General features: G+C 34.7%; 1 protein-coding gene across 3 annotated transcripts in view; it reads left to right on the top strand.

Moving 5' to 3' along the window:
* BTBD10 (BTB domain containing 10) overlaps positions 1-19,745 on the top strand; it is a 70,320-nt gene that overhangs the window by 22,565 nt on the left and 28,010 nt on the right. The window contains exon 2 of one of the 3 annotated variants that reach the window (XM_029209153.1): positions 4,455-4,584. The exons of the other annotated variants lie outside the window; for them this stretch is intronic. Coding sequence (XP_029064986.1) covers positions 4,484-4,584 — 101 coding nt within the window. The 5' untranslated portion in view covers positions 4,455-4,483. The remainder of the gene's footprint in view (positions 1-4,454; positions 4,585-19,745) is intronic. 3 annotated transcript variants of the gene reach the window in all.

Below are 19,745 nucleotides of genomic sequence, written 5' to 3'. Positions count from 1 at the left end.
CTGGGGGGCTATCACTGCTTTTGGTCTTTTCCATATAGGAAAGGTTACCTTAGGACATTTTGCTAGCTCAGGTGCCTTCTTGACTACCTCTTGGTCAGTCTTTCCCACTCCCACCTCTGGGTATTTGGCTTTCTATGCAGCTGAAGGCAGTCCTTGGTGTCTGGCCCTGGTATCACTATGTGATTCTGTTCTATTCACTCTTTTCCCTCTGTATCAGGTCTTTCTCTCCAGTAACCACCACACACTTTGTTTGCCAAGTTTGAGAGATAAAAATAATTTCACTTAACAGAAAAGCTCTTGTGTAATGACACTATTTAGAATGAGATCTCAGTAGTTTGCACAAAGCCACAAGATGGCTGTGTTTAAAAGTGACATCTGGGGCTTCCCTGGTGGCGCAGTGGTTGAGAGTCCGCCTGCCGATGCAGGGGACACGGGTTCGTGCCCCTGTCCGGGAAGATCCCACATGCCGCGGAGCGGCTGGGCCCGTGAGCCATGGCCGCTGAGCCTGCACGTCCGGAGCCTGTGCTCCGCAAAAAAAAAAAAAAAGTGACATCTGTTGGCAATAAGGAGCAAATATATGAATTTCTGTGTACTTCACTTGCTACAGTATGGAAGGAATACGGGCTTTCAGTTAGACTGGGATTCTCATCTTAGCCCTAAGATTTCCTCATCTATGAAACAGGATTGTAATATTGTGTTGTTTTGAGCTTTAAATACGAGAAAGTATGTAATCTTCCTAGCACATTGATAACAGGAAGGACAGCATAAATTGTCTCTGGATACTGTCCTGTTTTTTTTTTTTTTTTTTTTTTTTAAGCTCTTCTGTGGGTCATTGCCATTAATTAATAGTGCCTGGAAATAGTGTCCCCGGGAGCACTTACTTATGATACTGTAGTCTTGAAGATTCTGTCTCTCTTCCTACCCCCACCCCCTCCTGTTTTAAAGGTAGTAATATCCAAGAGAAGGAGAAGCAATCGACGCCCTCTTTGCCAATTGACTTCTGGCAGTTTCCTGAATGTATGTCTCTAGCCAATAGGCCCAATTGTTCCAGCCTCTGTATGGATTATTTCTAGATTATTTAGAATTTACATTACTTCTGTCATGCCTAAAAATATTAGTAATGAATTGTTACATATTGTCTAAGAACTTTGTTTCCAGTAATCCAGAAATTATTTTTTGGTGATTACAAGATCCAAACCAGATCTTTAATTTGCCTAATATAAAGTAGACATTGGGGATCCAAGTGTCAGATTTTGAAGAACTTTTTATGGTATGGAGTTTAGATCAGGAAATGAAGAGCCATTAAAAGTTTTTAGAAAGATAATTCTGATTATAGCAGAGCTAATATGGAATCGAATGGGGTAAAGAGGTCAAGTAAGAGGCTTATTCTTAGCTATTAAGGGTTTAAATGAAGACAGCAGCCTTATGATTGATAAGGAAGAGAAGGAGTCAAAAGAAAAATTTGAAGTTAGACTTGATGTTGGGAAAGGAGAGGTCAAGGATGACTTCAAGATTTTTGATTCATTGTATGTTATGTGTAAAACCTGGTGTTCTCAAGGGTTTGATCCTATTTCTTTGCTGTCTCCCTGGACCCAGCAGATGAAGATGGAATCCCAAAGAACACCCAGGATATGGGGTTGGAGGGTGGGGTAACAATGCAAGACTACACCCAGGTAGGAGAGATAGACGAGTAAGTGGTATAGAGCTGTTAGTGGAGTCTTTTCTCCCCATGCTAGGGTGAGTTTTTTTGAGCAGAAGAACGACATCCAACTTGCTTTTAGCATCTGTAAATTTCTTGGCATGTTATATTAGCTGTTCAGTAAGTACATGAATGAATGAATAAATGAGTGAGTGAGTGAAATAAGATTAATATAATGTCACTGAGTATGGCGTAGAGATTGGTTAAAATATAGATCATTAGATGTTTCAAAATAGTATATAATGTGTGTCGTTTGCTTTTTATTTGTTTGTAGTTAAATCTAGCATTTGAAAATGTGCTAGCATGTGTAGGCAAACACAGGCATATTTTTTCCAGCTACCTTAACTTGAATTTCACTTCTTTTTTGTTTGTACCCTTGCTATTGGGAGTGAGGAGTGGGGTGAAATCCTTCACATGGTGATACTCAAGTTTTATTGACAAGTGGAACATGATTTTCCAGTTGACTTTTTCGATAGCCTTCATCTGAACATTCTTTACTTTCTTGTGGCTGGCTATAATGTACATGTTGTTAATTTCAGTAGGATTGATTAGGAATTCATACTGATATTTCCCAGCTGCTAGATATGTGCCACCCACTGTAAAATAGTGGAAAATATGAATTGGAATTTACTTTATTCATTCCTTGTGGTTGTATTTTTTTAGTCACTGTCTCCCGTGGTTTAGGATTATTCTTTACTCAGTGGCCTTCTGTGGGTTTCCCGAAGGGTGTGTCTTACAGTTAAGGGTTAGGAGCTAATGTGCCCTTTAAGGAAATGCTGATGCCTGAAATAGCTTATTGGAAGACCTATCCAGTAAGGAGAAAATGCTCTAAATCTCATTCTACATAACCTGCTAAGCCTCTACATCTTTCATTTCCCTCCTTATCAGTTTTCCCTGCTATTCTTTTTTACCTTTTGGGTCTCTCTTGGTCTGTGACCATTTTTTCCTATCTGACTTCCTGCTTTGTCTCTCTGATTTGTTCTTTTTCACCCTTCTCTTCTGCCTCATCTTTTCAAGACAGATAACTAGCTATAATACCAAATTGAAGTTTTAAAGGGTTTCTTATTTAGTAAATACATTTTTATTTTTCTAATTAAATGAAATTGAGATTTTATTTGTTTTCATAACAATTTGTGGTTTTTATGTTCATTTAACATCTGACTGATTTTTAATCAGTCATTCAGCGATCCTTAAGGAAAGGTTTCCTTTTCCAGTATTCAGCAAATAAACTGCATCATTTGCTAAGGAATTTGAATTAGCCATTGTACAGTTCTCCTTCCCCCTTTATTATTTTTATTTCACTCTTTGAGCTACTTATTTACATATTTATTATATTAAAATGTTAATTTATTATTAGATTTTTCAGTTGTTTTTGGAAAGAAAGTACTAAGTTAACTATTAAGAAAAAAATTCTAAAGTAGCAAAATAGTTTCTCTAAAATAAAAGTGTTTCTTTTAATGAGCTCTGAGATAGACTCACAATTTTCATGAGTTTATCTTTGGCATTTTTTGGTGAAATTGTACTGGCATAATCTATACAATTCAGTGAGGTACAGTATTTTCTCAATTCTGGATTCCCTTTGACTTTTTTTTTGGATGGAGAATGTAGGCATCCATCCCATTACCTCTCATCCCTTTGACTTTAATGCATAAATCCCTCCTCACTTCCCTCTATCAAATCTGGCTTGGAAAAGTATATACAAAGCATACAGAAGTGAGTGTCAGGAAACCTGGGTTCTAATCCAGTTTACATAACTGTTCAAATTGTTTAACCTCATTTGTTTTTTCTTTTGGTGTTTGCAATCTCTAAAAGTCAAATCTGACCTACTATTTCTAAACAGAATACTTCAGTCTGAGCATTTTTCAAGATCAAGACTTCATGCTATATAGTAATAAATTCTCATTGTTCTTTATAATCCTGCTGTTGACCAACATTGTGACCTTTGGGAAAGTTACTAACCTTCTCAGACTGTTTTCTATTCTGTGTATGGGGAGTATAATACCTACCTTGTAAGTTGATTGTGAAGATTAAATTGGGTAGTGAATATACTTTAAAGTGCTTGGTTCAGGTATTTCGTAAAGCTGTTGTTAAGTGAGTTCTATAATTTTACAGGACTGTAGTAGAACTAACAGTCATAAGCCTCACATATGAAAAGGCATAAAATACATGAATCATATTGATAAAATGTTTTTTGATAATTGCACTATAAGGAAACATCAGGATGTTTGCATACTTTTAGTTTTGAACAAATATTAAATTTCTATTCATGGTCTTTAACTTGGTTAAAGAAATAACAACATTGTTATCTGGTCTTACTAGATGCTTTGTTAAGTATCTTAAAATTTTAGTAATTAAAAAATGTGTTCCAAATGAAATTTTGTCTGAAAGAATCATTCTTTGGAGTTGTTTCTGTCTCTTTTGGTTCTGTATTGATGTTTGGAAACATGAGGTACCCAAATGTCAATAAGTATGTTTACTAAATACAAATAGCACATTATTAAAATGTTGTATAGGAGTAACAAATTTAATCGAATAATCAAATGAAAAATACCTAAAAAGGCTTTTGGTGTTTCTTTTAATCTGATTTGTGGCATTTTGTGTGTCTGATGTTTTATAATTCTGTTCATCACTTTAAAAAATGTCACAGTAATGTCAGAAAGGATACAAAATTCTGTGACTTACTCTGCATGGAATAGATTTAAAGGTCAACACTACTCTTTTATGTAGGTTATGGGTGCTTCATGTGTGCTTTCAGAGCAGTAGTGTGAGGAAGCTTGAAGTGGGATGGCAGGACGGCCTCATCCTTATGACAGTAACTCCAGTGATCCAGAGAATTGGGATCGGAAATTGCATAGTAGACCTCGTAAACTTTATAAACATTCAAGGTAGGTAGAAAATATGTATTTCACATGTCAAAGCTCTGCTAAAACTGATTTTTATGAAGAATCAAACTGCATTTGGTGTGGCCAAGTCCTGTCAGGGTGGGAGCCGGTTTACAAAATATATGAATGTTTGCATTTCTCCTTAAATAACTTTGAGGGAAACAATTTTTCATTTTAATTTTCTTATATTTGTATTTACATGAATTTTAATTTCTGTTTCTAAATAATGCTAAAATATCCTTAGTTGACCCCATGAATAAATGCTATAGTTAATTTAACTGGGAAGTCTGGTAAGTCAGGTTAACGCTTTGTATTTAAAACTCTCTAATACGAATTTATTTTGTGCTCTAAATACATTGTGTATGATAATTTATAGGCTTTTGTCAAGTCTGTGCCTCTGTACGTTTTTAACTATGGGAAATTATGTTGTGTTATCATTGTGATCCTAATAGTAAAATCAGTCCATCAGTGACTCGCCTGGTTCATTTAAAGTTTGCTGCATTAAATGAAATTCAGTTGAAAAGTTTCAGCCCATTTATACATTATTTTTAAAGCTTTCATTTTGTGCTATGTGACTTATGGGGAACACCTCGTTTAGAACACTTTTATGATCTGATATTTTAAGGTGTTGACACCTCATAAACCTCACATAATGCGGGTATGTAAGCATGTTTTCATAGAGAGTTGTGCTTTATGAACATTTACTTAGGGGATATTATTGAACGTTTAACTTACCTGAATGTAAAATTCTCCTGATCACTGATAACTAATACCAGCTTTATTGAAAAAGAATAAAAACATGCCGTGATACTGAAATCCTTTTTGTAATTTTAAAGAAATGATTCAGCTACTTTTATTAAGTTATATACATGGCTAGAAAATATGAGTGACTAGTACTATTTAAGTCTCCTGACAAGATGTGTACCTTTATTGTGGACTTTTAATGTGGTGAGGTCTAAAATGAAGATGTTGAGTTGACTTTATTTATTTATAAGTACACACCAGTGGTGTGTTTTTTGGTTTATTTGTTTTTTTGGTGTGTTTGTGTGTGTGTGTGTGTCCTTCAATTGGTGCTCTAGTTCTTTTTCTCCATCCTGTTTTACATGGATATTTATTTTGTCTTTGAGATTAAAGAGATATTGGTTTTATCTCATTAAATATGGGGCTTTATTTATATCTGATGTTATATACATTTTTTCAGGTGAATTATATCTTATCCTTGCTAGTTCTTAATATTTTTCTACTGATGTACAAGACTTTGTTGTATATGAAGTCGTGACAAGGTGAAAATAAACTATTGTTTGCTTTATAAAAGCTGTGGGCATACAATGGGAAAAATTTATTAAAAAACAGTACTTTTTAAATTGCTGTTATTTTACTTCAGTAAAAAGTTATCATAGCTCTTCTTGATTTCTATAGCATCAGTATCTTTTTGGTGCTCTTTTTAAAAAACATTGCAGTAGTATTGGTTGTTTAAGTGAAAAATATTAGAGAAGTAAATGAATACCAATGTATTGATTTTTTTTTTTTTTTTTTTTTTTTAATGGAAAGACCGTGAAATCCTTTGACCTTATCTTAACCTCATTCATGGAAAAACTTCCCAAGGGAAAACAGTTTACTTTTTGGGACCTCTTGTTCCTATGAACTTACGAACATGTAACTTCAGATACTTTAAAAATATATTCAATTTGACTTTTTTAAAATGGTAGCTTTTGAATTAATAGTAAATTAATTGAGCGGAATTAAAAACTAACAGCAGCAAGTATTCTTGAGAACCTGTGCTCAGTTCAGGAGAGATTAAGCAGTTCGTCAGGGTACCATCATGGAATGCTTTAATATCCACGTATGGACCAATTAGAGGACAATAGGACACTAAACTGTGGTAGTGAGTTGCAGTAAAATAAGCGTTCAGAGAAGGAATCAGTGTCAGTCTGAACAGGTGAAAATGAGACTTGAACTAATCCTTGGATGGTTAGGTAGATGGAGGGCATTCCTGCCAGGGACCTTCTGGAGATTACCTTGACTGGATCTAAAGGTAGAGCTCTGTGAATAGTATTACTGTCCCCATTTAACAGATGAAAAAAATGAGGTTAATAAACTTGCCCAAGGCCATCCAACTTATAAATGACAAAGCTAGAATTTATAAACAAGCTTCTCCTTCTTTTTATTTTTTAAAATTTTGAATAACTTATTGTGATACATTTAAAATACATATACAGTAGAGAGAACAGGTATAATGAACCCCTGTGTACCCATTCCCCAGCTTCAAGTTATCAACTCATGGCTAATTTTGTTTCATCTATACTTCTGCCTACTCACATCCTTTTTCTGAATCTTGTGTATTTTATTTAGGGATGTTTGAGTAGAAGGAAGCCAGATTAAACACTGGCTTAACTTAGGGGTTTATTTTTCTTGTACACAAAAAGGCTTCAGTATATTAGGGTCAAAGGTCTTTGATTTTTCTTGGTGTTTCCTCACAATCACAAGATGGCTTACCATAGTTCCAACTGTCATGTCCACCTTCCAGACAAGGAGGAGGAGGAGGAAGGGAGACGGGGATGATGGGAAAGAGGTTTCATTTATATCAGGAAATTAAATTTCTCAGAAATTTCCAGCGGGATTCTGCTTATATCAATAAATCATTGTCTAGAACTGTGTCATATGGTCATCTCTGGATTATGGAGACTGAGAAATATAAGTGCTCCCGTTGCCACCTCAAACAGAATTGGGCATTTAAATTTACAAAAACTAAATGTGTCAGTCTGTTAAGGCTGCTATAACAATACCATGGACTGAGTGGCTGTATTATAAACAACAGAAATTTATTTCATATGGTTCTGGAGGCTGGGAAGTCCAAAATCAAGGCACTGGCACATTTGGTATCTGGTAAGGGCTTGCTTCCTGCTTCAGACACCCCTCTTTTTGCTGTGTCCTCACATGGTAGAAGGGACTAGGGATCTTTCTGGGATCTCTTTTATAAAGGTATTAGTCCCATTCATGAAGGCTCTGCCCTCATGAGCTAATCACCTCCCCTCCATATACCATCACGTTGGGGGAATACATATCAACAGATGAATTTTGAAACTAAAAACATTCAGCCTTTAGCAGTAAAGAAATAAGCATACTTTATTGGTTCAGTTTTTGAGGATTTTCAAAAAAGTTATTTAAATTTGCTTTTTGTTCACATATTGGAACAGCCTGCTTTCTAAAATGTTTTTCCTTTGATTTTTTCCCCCTTTACCTTTCCTTATTAGCAAGGATAAAAATTAATTTCTTGAATTATAAAGGTAACAATAATAACTACTATATACATGTACTTACCTTGGAGGTTTGAGGGTTTGGTGGGCATTGCGTTATGGTTTCTCTTTTACCTAATACAACTTTAAGGTACTTTCTTTTCTGATGTTTCTTTGAATGTAGACTTAATAGGTATAACACTGATATAAAAGACAAGGCAGGGAAACTGATCTCAGGGTGCCTGTGATTCCTCTGCAAGTGCATACAAATGAATTAGATAGCTGAAAAATTACTGAACTTTATTTCTTTCTGACTAGTAGTTGTATAGTTAATACTTATATTGAGGGGTTTGGTAGCTTGCTGATAGGTTAAAGATCATTTCAGTTGAAGTTTATTTGGCTTGAGTTATGACAACTTTCTTTAAATTAGAAGAGTTTTTGCTATTTAAAAAGGAAAAGGAAAGAGCACCTTTTCTGTGTAACTGATGTTAAAATGCCCTAGAGTGACAATATGCTAAAAAGCTCTTGCATATTTGAATTGGGTCGAATACAACTGTTTAAAACTCAGATCTGCAGTCTGCTCAGGTTACTGAAGACAAATGCATCATACGTTCAATATCAGACTTTGCCGCAAGGGGTTCATTCCCACATAGAAGTACGCATGCTCCTTTCTTCTGAGACTGCACGAAGATTGAGCTTTCCATTTTCCTTTTTAAGTCACTCTTTAGTCCTAGCAGCAGTTTAGAAATGGAGAAGTTTGGTTGCTTTAAAGAGTAGTTCCTTAGTGGGTTCTTAAAGTACAGATAATATTTTCTCTTCAGTTCTAAAGAGAAGTTTTACTGCCCAGAATAGGTACACAATAAAATATTGAAAGGAAAAAAGAAAGTTAGCTGCATCCTAGTTTTCTAAAACCTGGCAAGCTGGCAGAGCTAGAATTAGCTTTACAGATGGCATTTGGCAACATATCTACATATCACTAAGCCCTCATCTCCTGAGTTTTCTTCATCCTGTCTATCAGTTACAATGTCCAATCACTGCACAAAGATGGAGAAGTGGGACGATCACAGCTCACACGATGCTGTTTGGTTAGAAACGTCAGTGCTGCACAACCCACGGCTGAGTCAGTGTCTGAGAAAATAAACTGAATTAATATATAGCGGGGGTTGTATCTCTGAACATTTAAAGCCTAAATAACCTCAATAGCATTATTACACAGTAGAGGGAGGAAAGCTAAAGGAAGTCTGTAGACGGGTGAGGTAGGGTGACTGGGAAATTTTCTCATTGTTCAGAGGAATTCTGAAGATGATGGAAATATCAGATGTGCTAAAGTTTCCTAGTAATGCCCAAGGATGCTGACCTGGCTTTCAGTGCTGCATTGTTTGAAAAAGCAGAGTCCCTTTATACTCTGATTTCAAAATTTTTTTCTTGTTTTTGTGTGTCTGCCTTGGCATATACTAAAGTAAGGTGTGTATTCATTTATTACATGATAATGCTGGGTTATAATTCTATACATATATGAGAGAGGTTGAGAGAGATATGTTTAGCCTTTGTTTCATTATGATCATTTATGTTTCTGAATGTTAAAGATCATATGTCTTGATTGTCAGTTTAATGGCAAGTTATTTAAAATAAATAATGTGTGTTTTTATTGTTTCTATGGGTTTGAGGCTTTGTTTTTTATTTCATTTAAAGTCTTAGTAGAATCTTTATGTAATTGAGAATGCATTATGTTTGATATTGTTTCTTATGAATATCATAAAATTTATTTAAGGAAAAACTAATTTTGAAATAATATTTTTGATACATTTGAAAATAAAATTCAAGATAGAGAAATGAAATAATTTCCTAAAGAAGAAGGTGAATGTATTTTTACTTTTGGATGAATTAAGGATTAGTTGAATCACTTTATATATATTTTACAGAACTGAATGTATTTGAATGATAAAGTTTTAACTGGTTAAGATGACTTTTTTCCTAGTTTTTTGGAACACAGGCTCTGAATAGATGATCTAGATACTGCCACTGAAATAGAGAGTAAATCAGATAAGTTTTTGGATTGCTGCAAATTGATTTTCAACCAGAAAATGTTTCTAAATGAAGATAATTGTTCTTGCTATGAGATTTTAAGTCTTGACTGGTAACAGTGTTTACTTTATTAGGAAATTTTGGCACAATTTTAAATAATTTGACTAATGGCTTTTTTCTTTTGTCTTCATTATCCCTATCCTACTGAGCCTTCATTTGGTAGGGATTTGGGAGGATATACAACATTTTAAAATTATTTTAAATGTTATTAAGTAGTTTATAACATTCTTTTCCTTGAAATGTCAGGAAGTTCTTGTGATTTCCCCCATTTTATTTCTAAAAGTTTGAATGGTCATCTTGATGGTTATCATAACTTATTTGTATAGATAGGCTAACTGGTGGTATCTTATTTTGGCTTTTTTTTTTTCCCCCTGCTTTTGTGTCCAGAAATGTTTTTCTAAGCTTGCTTTAGTAATAGAGTTATAAAAGCAGAAATCTCACGCTAGACTTATACTTTATAGAATATTTTTTTCTCTGGTTCGGCTTATTTTTTAAAAAATAATGCCTGTGTTATTATAAGAGTAATACATATTCATTACATAAATTTGATAGATACAGAAGAGCACATAGAATAAAATGTTCTACCATCAAAAGAAAAACTTTAAATATTTTCACGTATAACCTTTTTCCCCTGTGTATATATAAAAATGTAAATTCACACATAAACACTTAAAAATGATTTTGGGATATTACTGTATACAATGTTATATAACCCATCTCTTGTTGTTTTCTTTTTCTCTTTTAATAAAAAGCAAACTTAATCATGAACGTTCCCTTTGTCATGAAAGTCTTCTATAGCATAATTCTTGAGAACTGCATAGTGTTTTATGTGTATATATTTTGTAATTTATTTCACCAATCTGAATTTTTCTGATTCGTGATCAGAGAAAAGATCAGCTTGATTCCACAGCATAGATTTCTCTAAAAAGGAAGACTGTCTTAAGGAGTTAAGTAAAAAATACAATTTTGATACTTTTCAGAAGGAAAAAGATTCTCAGTGTGATTATACAATGAACTCTATAAAGATATGCACACTACTTTTAAAACAAAGCAGATAAGATTGCCATAACAAAGTATAGAAAATCTTCTTAAAAATCAGGGAAACAGAGCTCAGACAAGCTGAGACTTTTAAGAAATGCAAAGGCCAACCAAAAGGGTTTCTTATATTACATTTTAAGAAGGAAATCAGTGAAAGTGTAATAATAATGTATGGCAATGAGGTAAGAAAAAAATTCCTCAAGTCTTATTTAGGAGCTTCTTTGTCAGAGAGGAAAAGCAAACCACCACCACCATCAATAATAATAGCAAAGCAAACATTTCTAGTAAGGACAGAAAACCAACATGAATATAGAGATAAGTAATGCCTCTAGCTAAATGAATTGTCTTCTGGAACATCTTACAACTAAGGAACTGACTGTAAAATCTTAAAATTATTTATATTATTTGTAGTCTTTAAAGGTTTTAGGAGAATACAAGAAGTACTAAAAGATGAGGGCTTCTAGGCCTGGTTTTGAAAAAGACAGAAGATTTTAGAGCAAAAAATGAAGGATAGTTTATGACTAACTTGAAGGAAAAAAACAGGTTAAAGATGATCCAGAATGGGTTTGCTAAAAATAGATTGTCAGAACAACTTTGATTTTTCTGTGATGCAGTTGGTAGCCTAGTAGCAATAGGTATTTGGACTTAAACTTAGGTTTTGGTAAAAAAAATTTTTTATATCCTTGGGTGAAGGAAAAATGAGTTAGCCACTAGTTGATTGTTTTAATTAATCAACACAGTTTTCATTTTGAAGGATCCTCTCCAAAGGTTTTTGGTCTTGGAAGGTGGCTTTGTTCTTTGCTTTTGTCTTATTGCTCAAATGGAGAAGGCAAATTATCAAATTTATAGGTGACAGTGAAGAAAGAAAGATCGTAAATAAAACACTAAATGATCCATAGTGATCTCCAAGTCTGGATTGTTGGACTAAATTTAAATGAACTTTTGAGGCATATACATAAGGCCTGAAAAACACTAATATACACTAAGTTAGCATGGCCTTATATATAGCATCACATTTGGAAAAGACTTGAGGGTAGTTCTTGGCAGTAAACTTGATATGAAACAAAAGTACACTATGGCTGCCATCATCCCATCTTCTCCCCTACCCCCCCCCCCCCCCCCCCCGCCCCCGCCTTAGAAACCATCTTAACGAATGGAAAGGAAGGTTAGAGCCACTTCAGTACACCAAAGTGTTGTCTTTACTTCTTTGTATATTCAGAAGGAAGGATGTGAAGAAATTGGAAGTCTTGTCAGCTTAGGTAACTACAAATTTAGAGGTCTTGGGAACATCTCTGGTAGATGTTAAGGAATCTCACAATAAGAGCTGTCTTCAAATATGTGAAGAATTATCATTTGGATAAGAAATGACTCAAGTTTGAGTCAGACTTGTTTAAGGTTAAAAGCATGAGCTGCAAAATTGTATTCCTTTGGTCACATCTCAGACCTGCCACTTTCTTAGCTACATGATTTTAGGCAAGTTTTTTAGCCTCTAAGCTTTCATTTTCTCAACTGTAAAATGGGTATGGTTTTGAGTATTTAATGAAAATATGTGTAAAGTGTTCAGTATTGTGCCTGGCATATACTAAATGCTCAAATGTTAGCATTGTTATTGTTGTTGTAGCAGATAGAATTAAGACAGTGGCTCTCAACCGGAGAGGTGATTTTACCCCTCATTGAGCATTTAGCAATGGCTGAGGACATTTTTGGCTGTTAAAACTAGAAGGAGTACTAATAGCATCTAGTGGGTGGAGGCTACTGGGTGGGGGCCAGGAATGTCAAAATGATGACTCTGTCCTCTTTACCTTGTTTTATTTTTCTGCATAGCACTTATCAGCATGTGATATTTAATATATTTATTTATATATGTTCTATGTTTTTCTACACTAGGATGTATTAATTTTAAGGGCAGAGGCTTCCTCGGTTATATCCACCAGGGCTAGAATAATAAGTAGCATATAATAGGTGTTCAGTGACTATTTGGTAGAGTGACTGCATGATAAGGCTAAAAACATTGCTAGAGAAGAGGATAAGAATACTTTTAGTTATTATAGGGTATAGTTGTCATTGTGTGTTGCAAGCACCTAATACTTATTGATGAATTAAAACCACAGTAGTTTTTAGAAGTAAAAAAGTTAGCAATATAACATTTAGATATTATAACTCCTATTCAGAGACTCCTCAGTTTGGAGAGGTTCTTTCCTAGCAACATCTTCCTTTATTAAAGTTCAAAATTGAGAAACAAGGTAATGGATATTTAAAAAACACAGAAGAAACCTCCAGCTCCTTTGCTTTCTGCATGAAAGTAATTTTTGTCAGTTAGGAAAACCTTTACCTTGATAGTAAAATGTTAAAAGTTTGGCCATTAAGGGTTCCTTTTCTGTCAGAATTTTTAGTATCTAGGTCTTCATTTGACTTCAAAGAAAGGATGCTCTAAGTAGTCATACAACAGTATATCAAACTCCCTTGCTGTTGCTACTGCTTCTGCCTTACTGGAGTTGCTGATATAGCTGACAATGGGGTTTTAGGAAGAAGAGAAAGACTAATATTAAAACTATTCTTGAGCTATATTTCTTGTCTTTTTGTGGGGAAATCTGGGACTTAAGTATCATTTAAACTATTTCTATGGAAAATATGCATCAACATACTTACAGATGACCTTTGAGTAGCCCATTCCTCAGTTGAGAACTGCCCTTTCAGTGATTAGCCTTTGTTTCTTGGGAAACTGATCATAAATTAAGAACAAAAGCTTATAGAAAAGGCAAATTGACAAAAAAGGGAAAAGAAGGGAGAGAAATTTGAGTTAAATATGTTGAAAATAGATTTAAAAGTTTAATTGCATTTCTTATATCATCACAGTTACTGACACTTAACATGAGGATCAGCAAACGTTTTCTATAAAAGGCTGGATAGTAAATGTTTTTGGCCGTATGGACTACATAGTCTGTCACAACTCCTCAGTTTTGCCCTTATGGAGTGAAAGCAGCCATAAGCAATATGTAAATGAATGGGTGTGGTGTTCTAATAAAACTTTATTTACAAAATGAGGTAATGGGTTGAATTTGGCTTTGTTTGCCAACTCTTGACCTAACACATTAAAAATACTTGTAGGGCTTCCCTGGTGGCGCAGTGGTTGAGAGTCCGCCTGCCGATGCAGGGGACATGGGTTCGTGCCCCTGTCCGGGAAGATCCCACATGCCGCAGAGTGGCTGGGCCCGTGAGCCGTGGGCGCTGAGCCTGTGCCTCCGGAGCCTGTGCTCCGCAATGCGAGAGGCTGCAACAGTGAGAGGCCCGCCATACCAAAAAAAAAAAAAAAAAAAAAAAAAAAAAATTGTAAAAATCCCAATTAATGTAAATTAATTGCTTAAAATATATTAATATAAAATCATTTAAAAGGTTTAGTTAAATCTAAAACATAATATAGACTATAGTAATAGAAATGGCTTATTTTTCCCCAAAGTAATATTGCTTCTTTAATAAGGACAGACTAATTAAAAAATGGATGCATCTAATCTGAAATTTACAAAGATGCTTACCTTGTCCTTAAGGAAAGATGCGTTTGGGGGACTTCCCTGGTGGTCTGGTGGGTAAGACTCCGAGCTTGCAAGGCAGGGGGCCTGGGTTCGATCCCTGGTCCAGGAACTAGATCCTGCATGCATGCAGCAACTAAGAAGCCTGTGTGCCACAACTAAGACCTGGCGCAGACAAAATAAATAAATAATTTTAAAAAAAGAAAAGAAAAAAAAAGACACACTAAATAGCCCCCATCACCAGGCCGCTAGCCTTAAAAAAGAAAAAACGTGTTTTTAAAAGCTTGATTAAGTGTTTAAAACACCTTGTAAAGTGTAAAGCTTCATATCTATATCTCTGTAGACACAAAGACACAGACGGAAGTATTTGACAAGGAATAAACAGTTGTCACAGGAAATGCTTAGATGTTATGTATATCCTGAAACTTAAGCTAAATTCAACAAACATTAATAAGACGTACCAGGTTATGATGTTAGTTGCTGGAAGTGTTTAAAGATAAATCCTTAAAGCAGGAAAGTAATATAAGGTTGTACCCTGTGTATACTACACAAGGGTGCCATATATATGTGAGTACTACTCACTTTGTAGATATTTTAGTTTTATGTATTTGTTACAACAATTTTCTGTTAGCAGCAGTGCTTGTAAATATCATTTATTTCTGGAAATTTTTCATGTATTATTTCTTTGATAACTTACTCCCCTCTGTTTTCTCTGTTCTCTCTGGAACATATCAGTATACATTTGAATGGTGACCTCCTTCCTCTAATTTTCTCGTCCTTTCAGTCTCATTTTTCATTTCTTTTTCTTTTATTCCCAGTTTTTTCTTTCAACCCTTCTAGTAACCTTTTAAAAATTCTGCTCTTGTGTTTGAATTTCTAAGAACTCTTCATTCTCTAATTAAAAAAAAAAAAATTCCTGTCCTTGTTTTATGGATACATTTTTAAATAGCACTGAGTTTATTGATTAGTTTTGCTTTTTCTTCCTGTCTCTACATTGTTTATTGCCTTTTTTGTTACGTTTATTAAACTTATTGTGAAATAGTTTTTGATTTATAAGAAATTAAAAAAAAATTGTACAGTGAGTTCCTGGGTACTCTTCACCCAGCTTCCCTCAATGATAACATCTCACATAAGTGCATCAAACTAGGAAAATGACATTGATACAGTACTATAAGTGACTATAGACATCAGTTTTTATATGCGCTTTTTCTGGTATATATTCTGTGATAGTTTATCACATATAGATTTGCGTAACTACCACCACAATCAGGATATAAAACTTTTGCATCACCACAGAGAAACTCCTGCATGCTACCCCTTTAGAGTCATACCCATTCCCCATCCCTAACCTCTGACAACCCCTGATTTGTTCTCCATCACTGTAATTTTGCCATTTTGAGAATGATATACAGATGAAGTCAGATAGGATGTAAACTTTGGGGTTTGGGTTTTTCATTCAGCATAATGCCTTTGAGATCTATCGCATTGTTGAACATGTCAGTAGTTTGTTCTTATTTAATTTCTGAGTACTATTCCATTGTATGTATGTACAACAGTTTATCCATTCAGAGAGTGGCATGGTTTTTGTTATAAACTTTGCAATAATTGTTGGATTTAAAAAATTCTATATATATTACTTTAGTTTTATTACTCCCAACCCCCATAGGAGTCCGTAGTTTCACTGAACAAAATGATAGAGACCCTAAAATTTCTCTTTAATTCTTAGGAACCTGTCTACCTTTGGAAGCTGTTCATGTATTTAGAATTTTTAAACAAATTAGGTGGCAAAGTCACATGTGGAAATTCATGCAGAATTAATATTCTAAAGTTTGATATAAATAGATACTTGCTTCTGAGAGTCACTATTTTAGTAAGATTTTTAAACTTTTGGAGAGACTTATTGCCTTTTGATTTATCAATACTTTATGCTTCAAAGCATGATTCTTCTTTTTGTAGAATTTTTCTTTTATACAGCAGGCTCTTATTAGTTATCCATTTTATACATATTAGTGTATATATGTCAATCCCAATCTCCCAATTCATCACACCACCACCCCCCCCCTTGGTGTCCATACGTTTGTTCTCTACATCTGTGTCTCTATTTCTGCCCTGCAAACCGGTTTGTCTGTACCATTTTTCTAGATTCCACATATATGCGTTAATATATGATATTTGTTTTTCTCTTTCTGACTTGCTTCACTCTGTATGACAGTCTCTAGATCCATCCACGTCTCTACGAATGACCCAATTTCATTCCTGTTTATGGCTGAGTAATAGTCCATTGAATATATGTACCACATCTTCTTTACCCATTCATCTGTCGATGGGCATTTAGGTTGCTTCCATGACCTGGCTATTGTAAATAGTGGTGCAGTGAACGTTGGGGTGCATGTGTCTTTTTGAATTACGGTTTTGTCTGGGTATATGCCCAGTGGTGGGATTGCTGGGTCATATGGTAATTCTATTTTTAGTTTTTTAAGGAACCTCCATACTGTTTTCCATAGTGGCTGTATCAGTTTACATTCCCACCAACAGTGCAAGAGGGTTCCCTTTTCTGCACATCCTCTCCAGCATTTGTTATTTGTAGGTTTTCTGATGATGCCCATTCTAACTGGTGTGAGGTGATACCTCATTGTAGTTTTGATTTGTATTTCTCTAATAATTAGTGATGTTGAGCAGTTTTTCATGTGCTTCTTGGCCATCTGTATGTCTTCTTTGGAGAGATGTCTATTTAGGTCTTCTGCCCATTTTTGGATTGGGTTGTTTGTTTTCTTGATATTGAGCTGCATGAGCTGTTTATATATTTTGGAGATTAGTCCTTTGTCTGTTGATTCGTTTGCGAATATTTCTCCCATTCTGAGGGTTGTCTTTTCATCTTGTTTGTAGTTTCCTTTGCTGTGCAGAAGCTTTGAAGTTTCATTAGGTCCCATTTGTTTATTTTTGTTTTTATTTCCATTACTCTAGGAGGTGGATCAAAAAAGATCTTGCTGTGATTTATGTCAAAGAGTGTTCTTCCTATGTTTTCCTCTAAGAGTTTTATAGTGTCCGGTCTTACGTTTAGATCTCTAATCCATTTTGAGTTTATTTTTGTGTATGGTGTTAGGGAGTGTTCTAATTTCATTCTTTTACATGTAGCTGTCTAGTTTTCCCAGCACCACTTATTGAAGAGACTGTCTTTTCTCCATTGTGTATCCTTGCCTCCTTTGTCATAGATTAGTTGACCGTAGGTGCGTGGGTTTATCTCTGGGCTTTCTGTACTGTTCCATTGATCTATATTTGTTTTTGTGCCAGTACCATACTGTCTTGATTACTGTAGCTTTGTGGTATAGTCTGAAGTCAGGGAGTCTGATTCCTCAAGCTCCATTTTTTCCCCTAAAGACTGCTTTGGCTATTCGGGGTCTTTTGTGTCTCCATACTAATTTTAAGATTTTTTGTTCTAGTTCTGTAAAAAATGCCATTGGTAATTTGATAGGGATTGCATTGAATCTGTAGATTGCTTTGGGTAGTATAGTCATTTTCACAGTATTGATTCTTCCAATCCAAGAACATGGTATATCTCTCCATCTGTTGGTATCATCTTGAATTTCTTTCATCAGGGTCTTTTAGTTTTCTGCATACAAGTCTTCTGTCTCCCTAGGTAGGTTTATTCCTAGGTATTTTATTCTTTTTGTTGCAGTGGTAAATGGGAGTGTTTCCTTAAATTCTCTTTCAGATTTTTCATCCTTAGTGTATAGGAATGCAAGAGATTTCTGTGCCTTAACTTTGTATCCTGCAACTTTACCAAATTCATAGATTAGCTCCATTAGTTTTCTGGTGGAATCTTTAGGATTCTCTATGTATAGTATCATGTCATCTGCAAACAGTGACAGTTTTACTTCTTCTTTTCCAATTTGTATTCCTTTTATTTCTTTTTCTTCTCTGATTGCCATGGCTAGGACTTCCAAAGCTGTATTGAATAATAGTGGTGAGAATGGACATCCTTGTCTTGTTCCTGATCTTAGAGGAAATGCTTTCAGTTTTTCACCCTTTAGAATGATGTTTGCTATGGGTTTGTCATATATGGCCTTTATTTACGTTGAGGTAGGTTCCCTCGATGCCCACTTTCTAGAGTTTTTATCATAAATGGGTGTTGAATTTTGTCAGAAGCTTTTTCTGCATCTATTGAGATGATCATATGGTTTTTATTTTTCAGTTTGTTAATATGGTGTATCACACTGAATTATTTGCATATATTGAAGAATCCTTGCATCCCTGGGATAAATCCCACTTGATCATGGTGTATGATCCTTTTAATGTGTTGTTGGATTCTGTTTGCTAGTATTTTGTTAAGGATTTTTGCATCTATATTCATCAGTGATATTGGTCTCTAATTTTCTTTTTTTGTAGTATCTTTGTCTAGTTTTGGTATCAGGGTGATGGTGGCCTCATAGAATGAGTTTGAGAGTATTCCTTCCTCTGCAATGTTTTGGAAGAGTTTGAGAAGGATGGGTGTTAGCTCGTCTCTAAATGTTTGATAGAATTCACCTGTGAAGCCATCTGGTCCTGGACTTTTGTTTGTTGGAAGATTTTTAATCACAGTTTCATTACTTGTGATTGGCCTGTTCATATTTTCCATTTCTTCCTGGTTTTGTCTTGGAAGGTTATACCTTTCTAAGAATTTGTCCATTTCTTCCAGGTTGTCCATTTTATTGGCATAGAGTTGCTTGTAGTAGTCTCTTAGGATGCTTTGTATTTCTGTGGTATCTGTTGTAACTTCTCCTTTTTCATTTCCAATTTTATTGATTTGAGACCTCTCCCTCTTTTTCTTGATGAGTCTGGCTAATGGTTTATCAATTTTGTTTATCTTCTCAAAGAACCAGCTTTTAGTTTTATTGATCTTTGCTATTGTTTTCTTTGTTTTTATTTCTTTTATTTCTTCTCTGATCTTCATGAGTTCTTTCCTTCTGCTATCTTTGGGTTTTATTCGTTTCTCTTTCTCTAGTTCCTTTAGGTGTAAGGTTAGATTGTTTATTTTAGATTTTTCTTGTTTCTTGAGGTAGGCTTGTATTGCTATAAACTTCTCTCTTAGAACTGGTTTTGCTGCATCCTATAGGTTTTGGGTCATTGTGTTTTCATTGTCATTTGTCTCTAGGTCGTTTTTGATTTCCTCTTTGATTTCAGTGATTTCTTGGTTATTTAGTAATGTACTGTTCAGCCTCCATGTGTTTGTGTTTTTCATGTTTCTTTTTCTCTGTAATTGATTTCTAATCTCATAGTGTTGTGTATTGATTTTGGAATA

The sequence above is a fragment of the Monodon monoceros genome, unplaced genomic scaffold (assembly GCF_005190385.1).
Source record: "Monodon monoceros isolate NGI ecotype Baffin Bay Population unplaced genomic scaffold, NGI_Narwhal_1 Super_Scaffold_7, whole genome shotgun sequence".
NCBI classification, from domain to species: domain Eukaryota; kingdom Metazoa; phylum Chordata; class Mammalia; order Artiodactyla; family Monodontidae; genus Monodon; species Monodon monoceros.
This window is presented reverse-complemented; position numbering and strand designations above follow the sequence as displayed.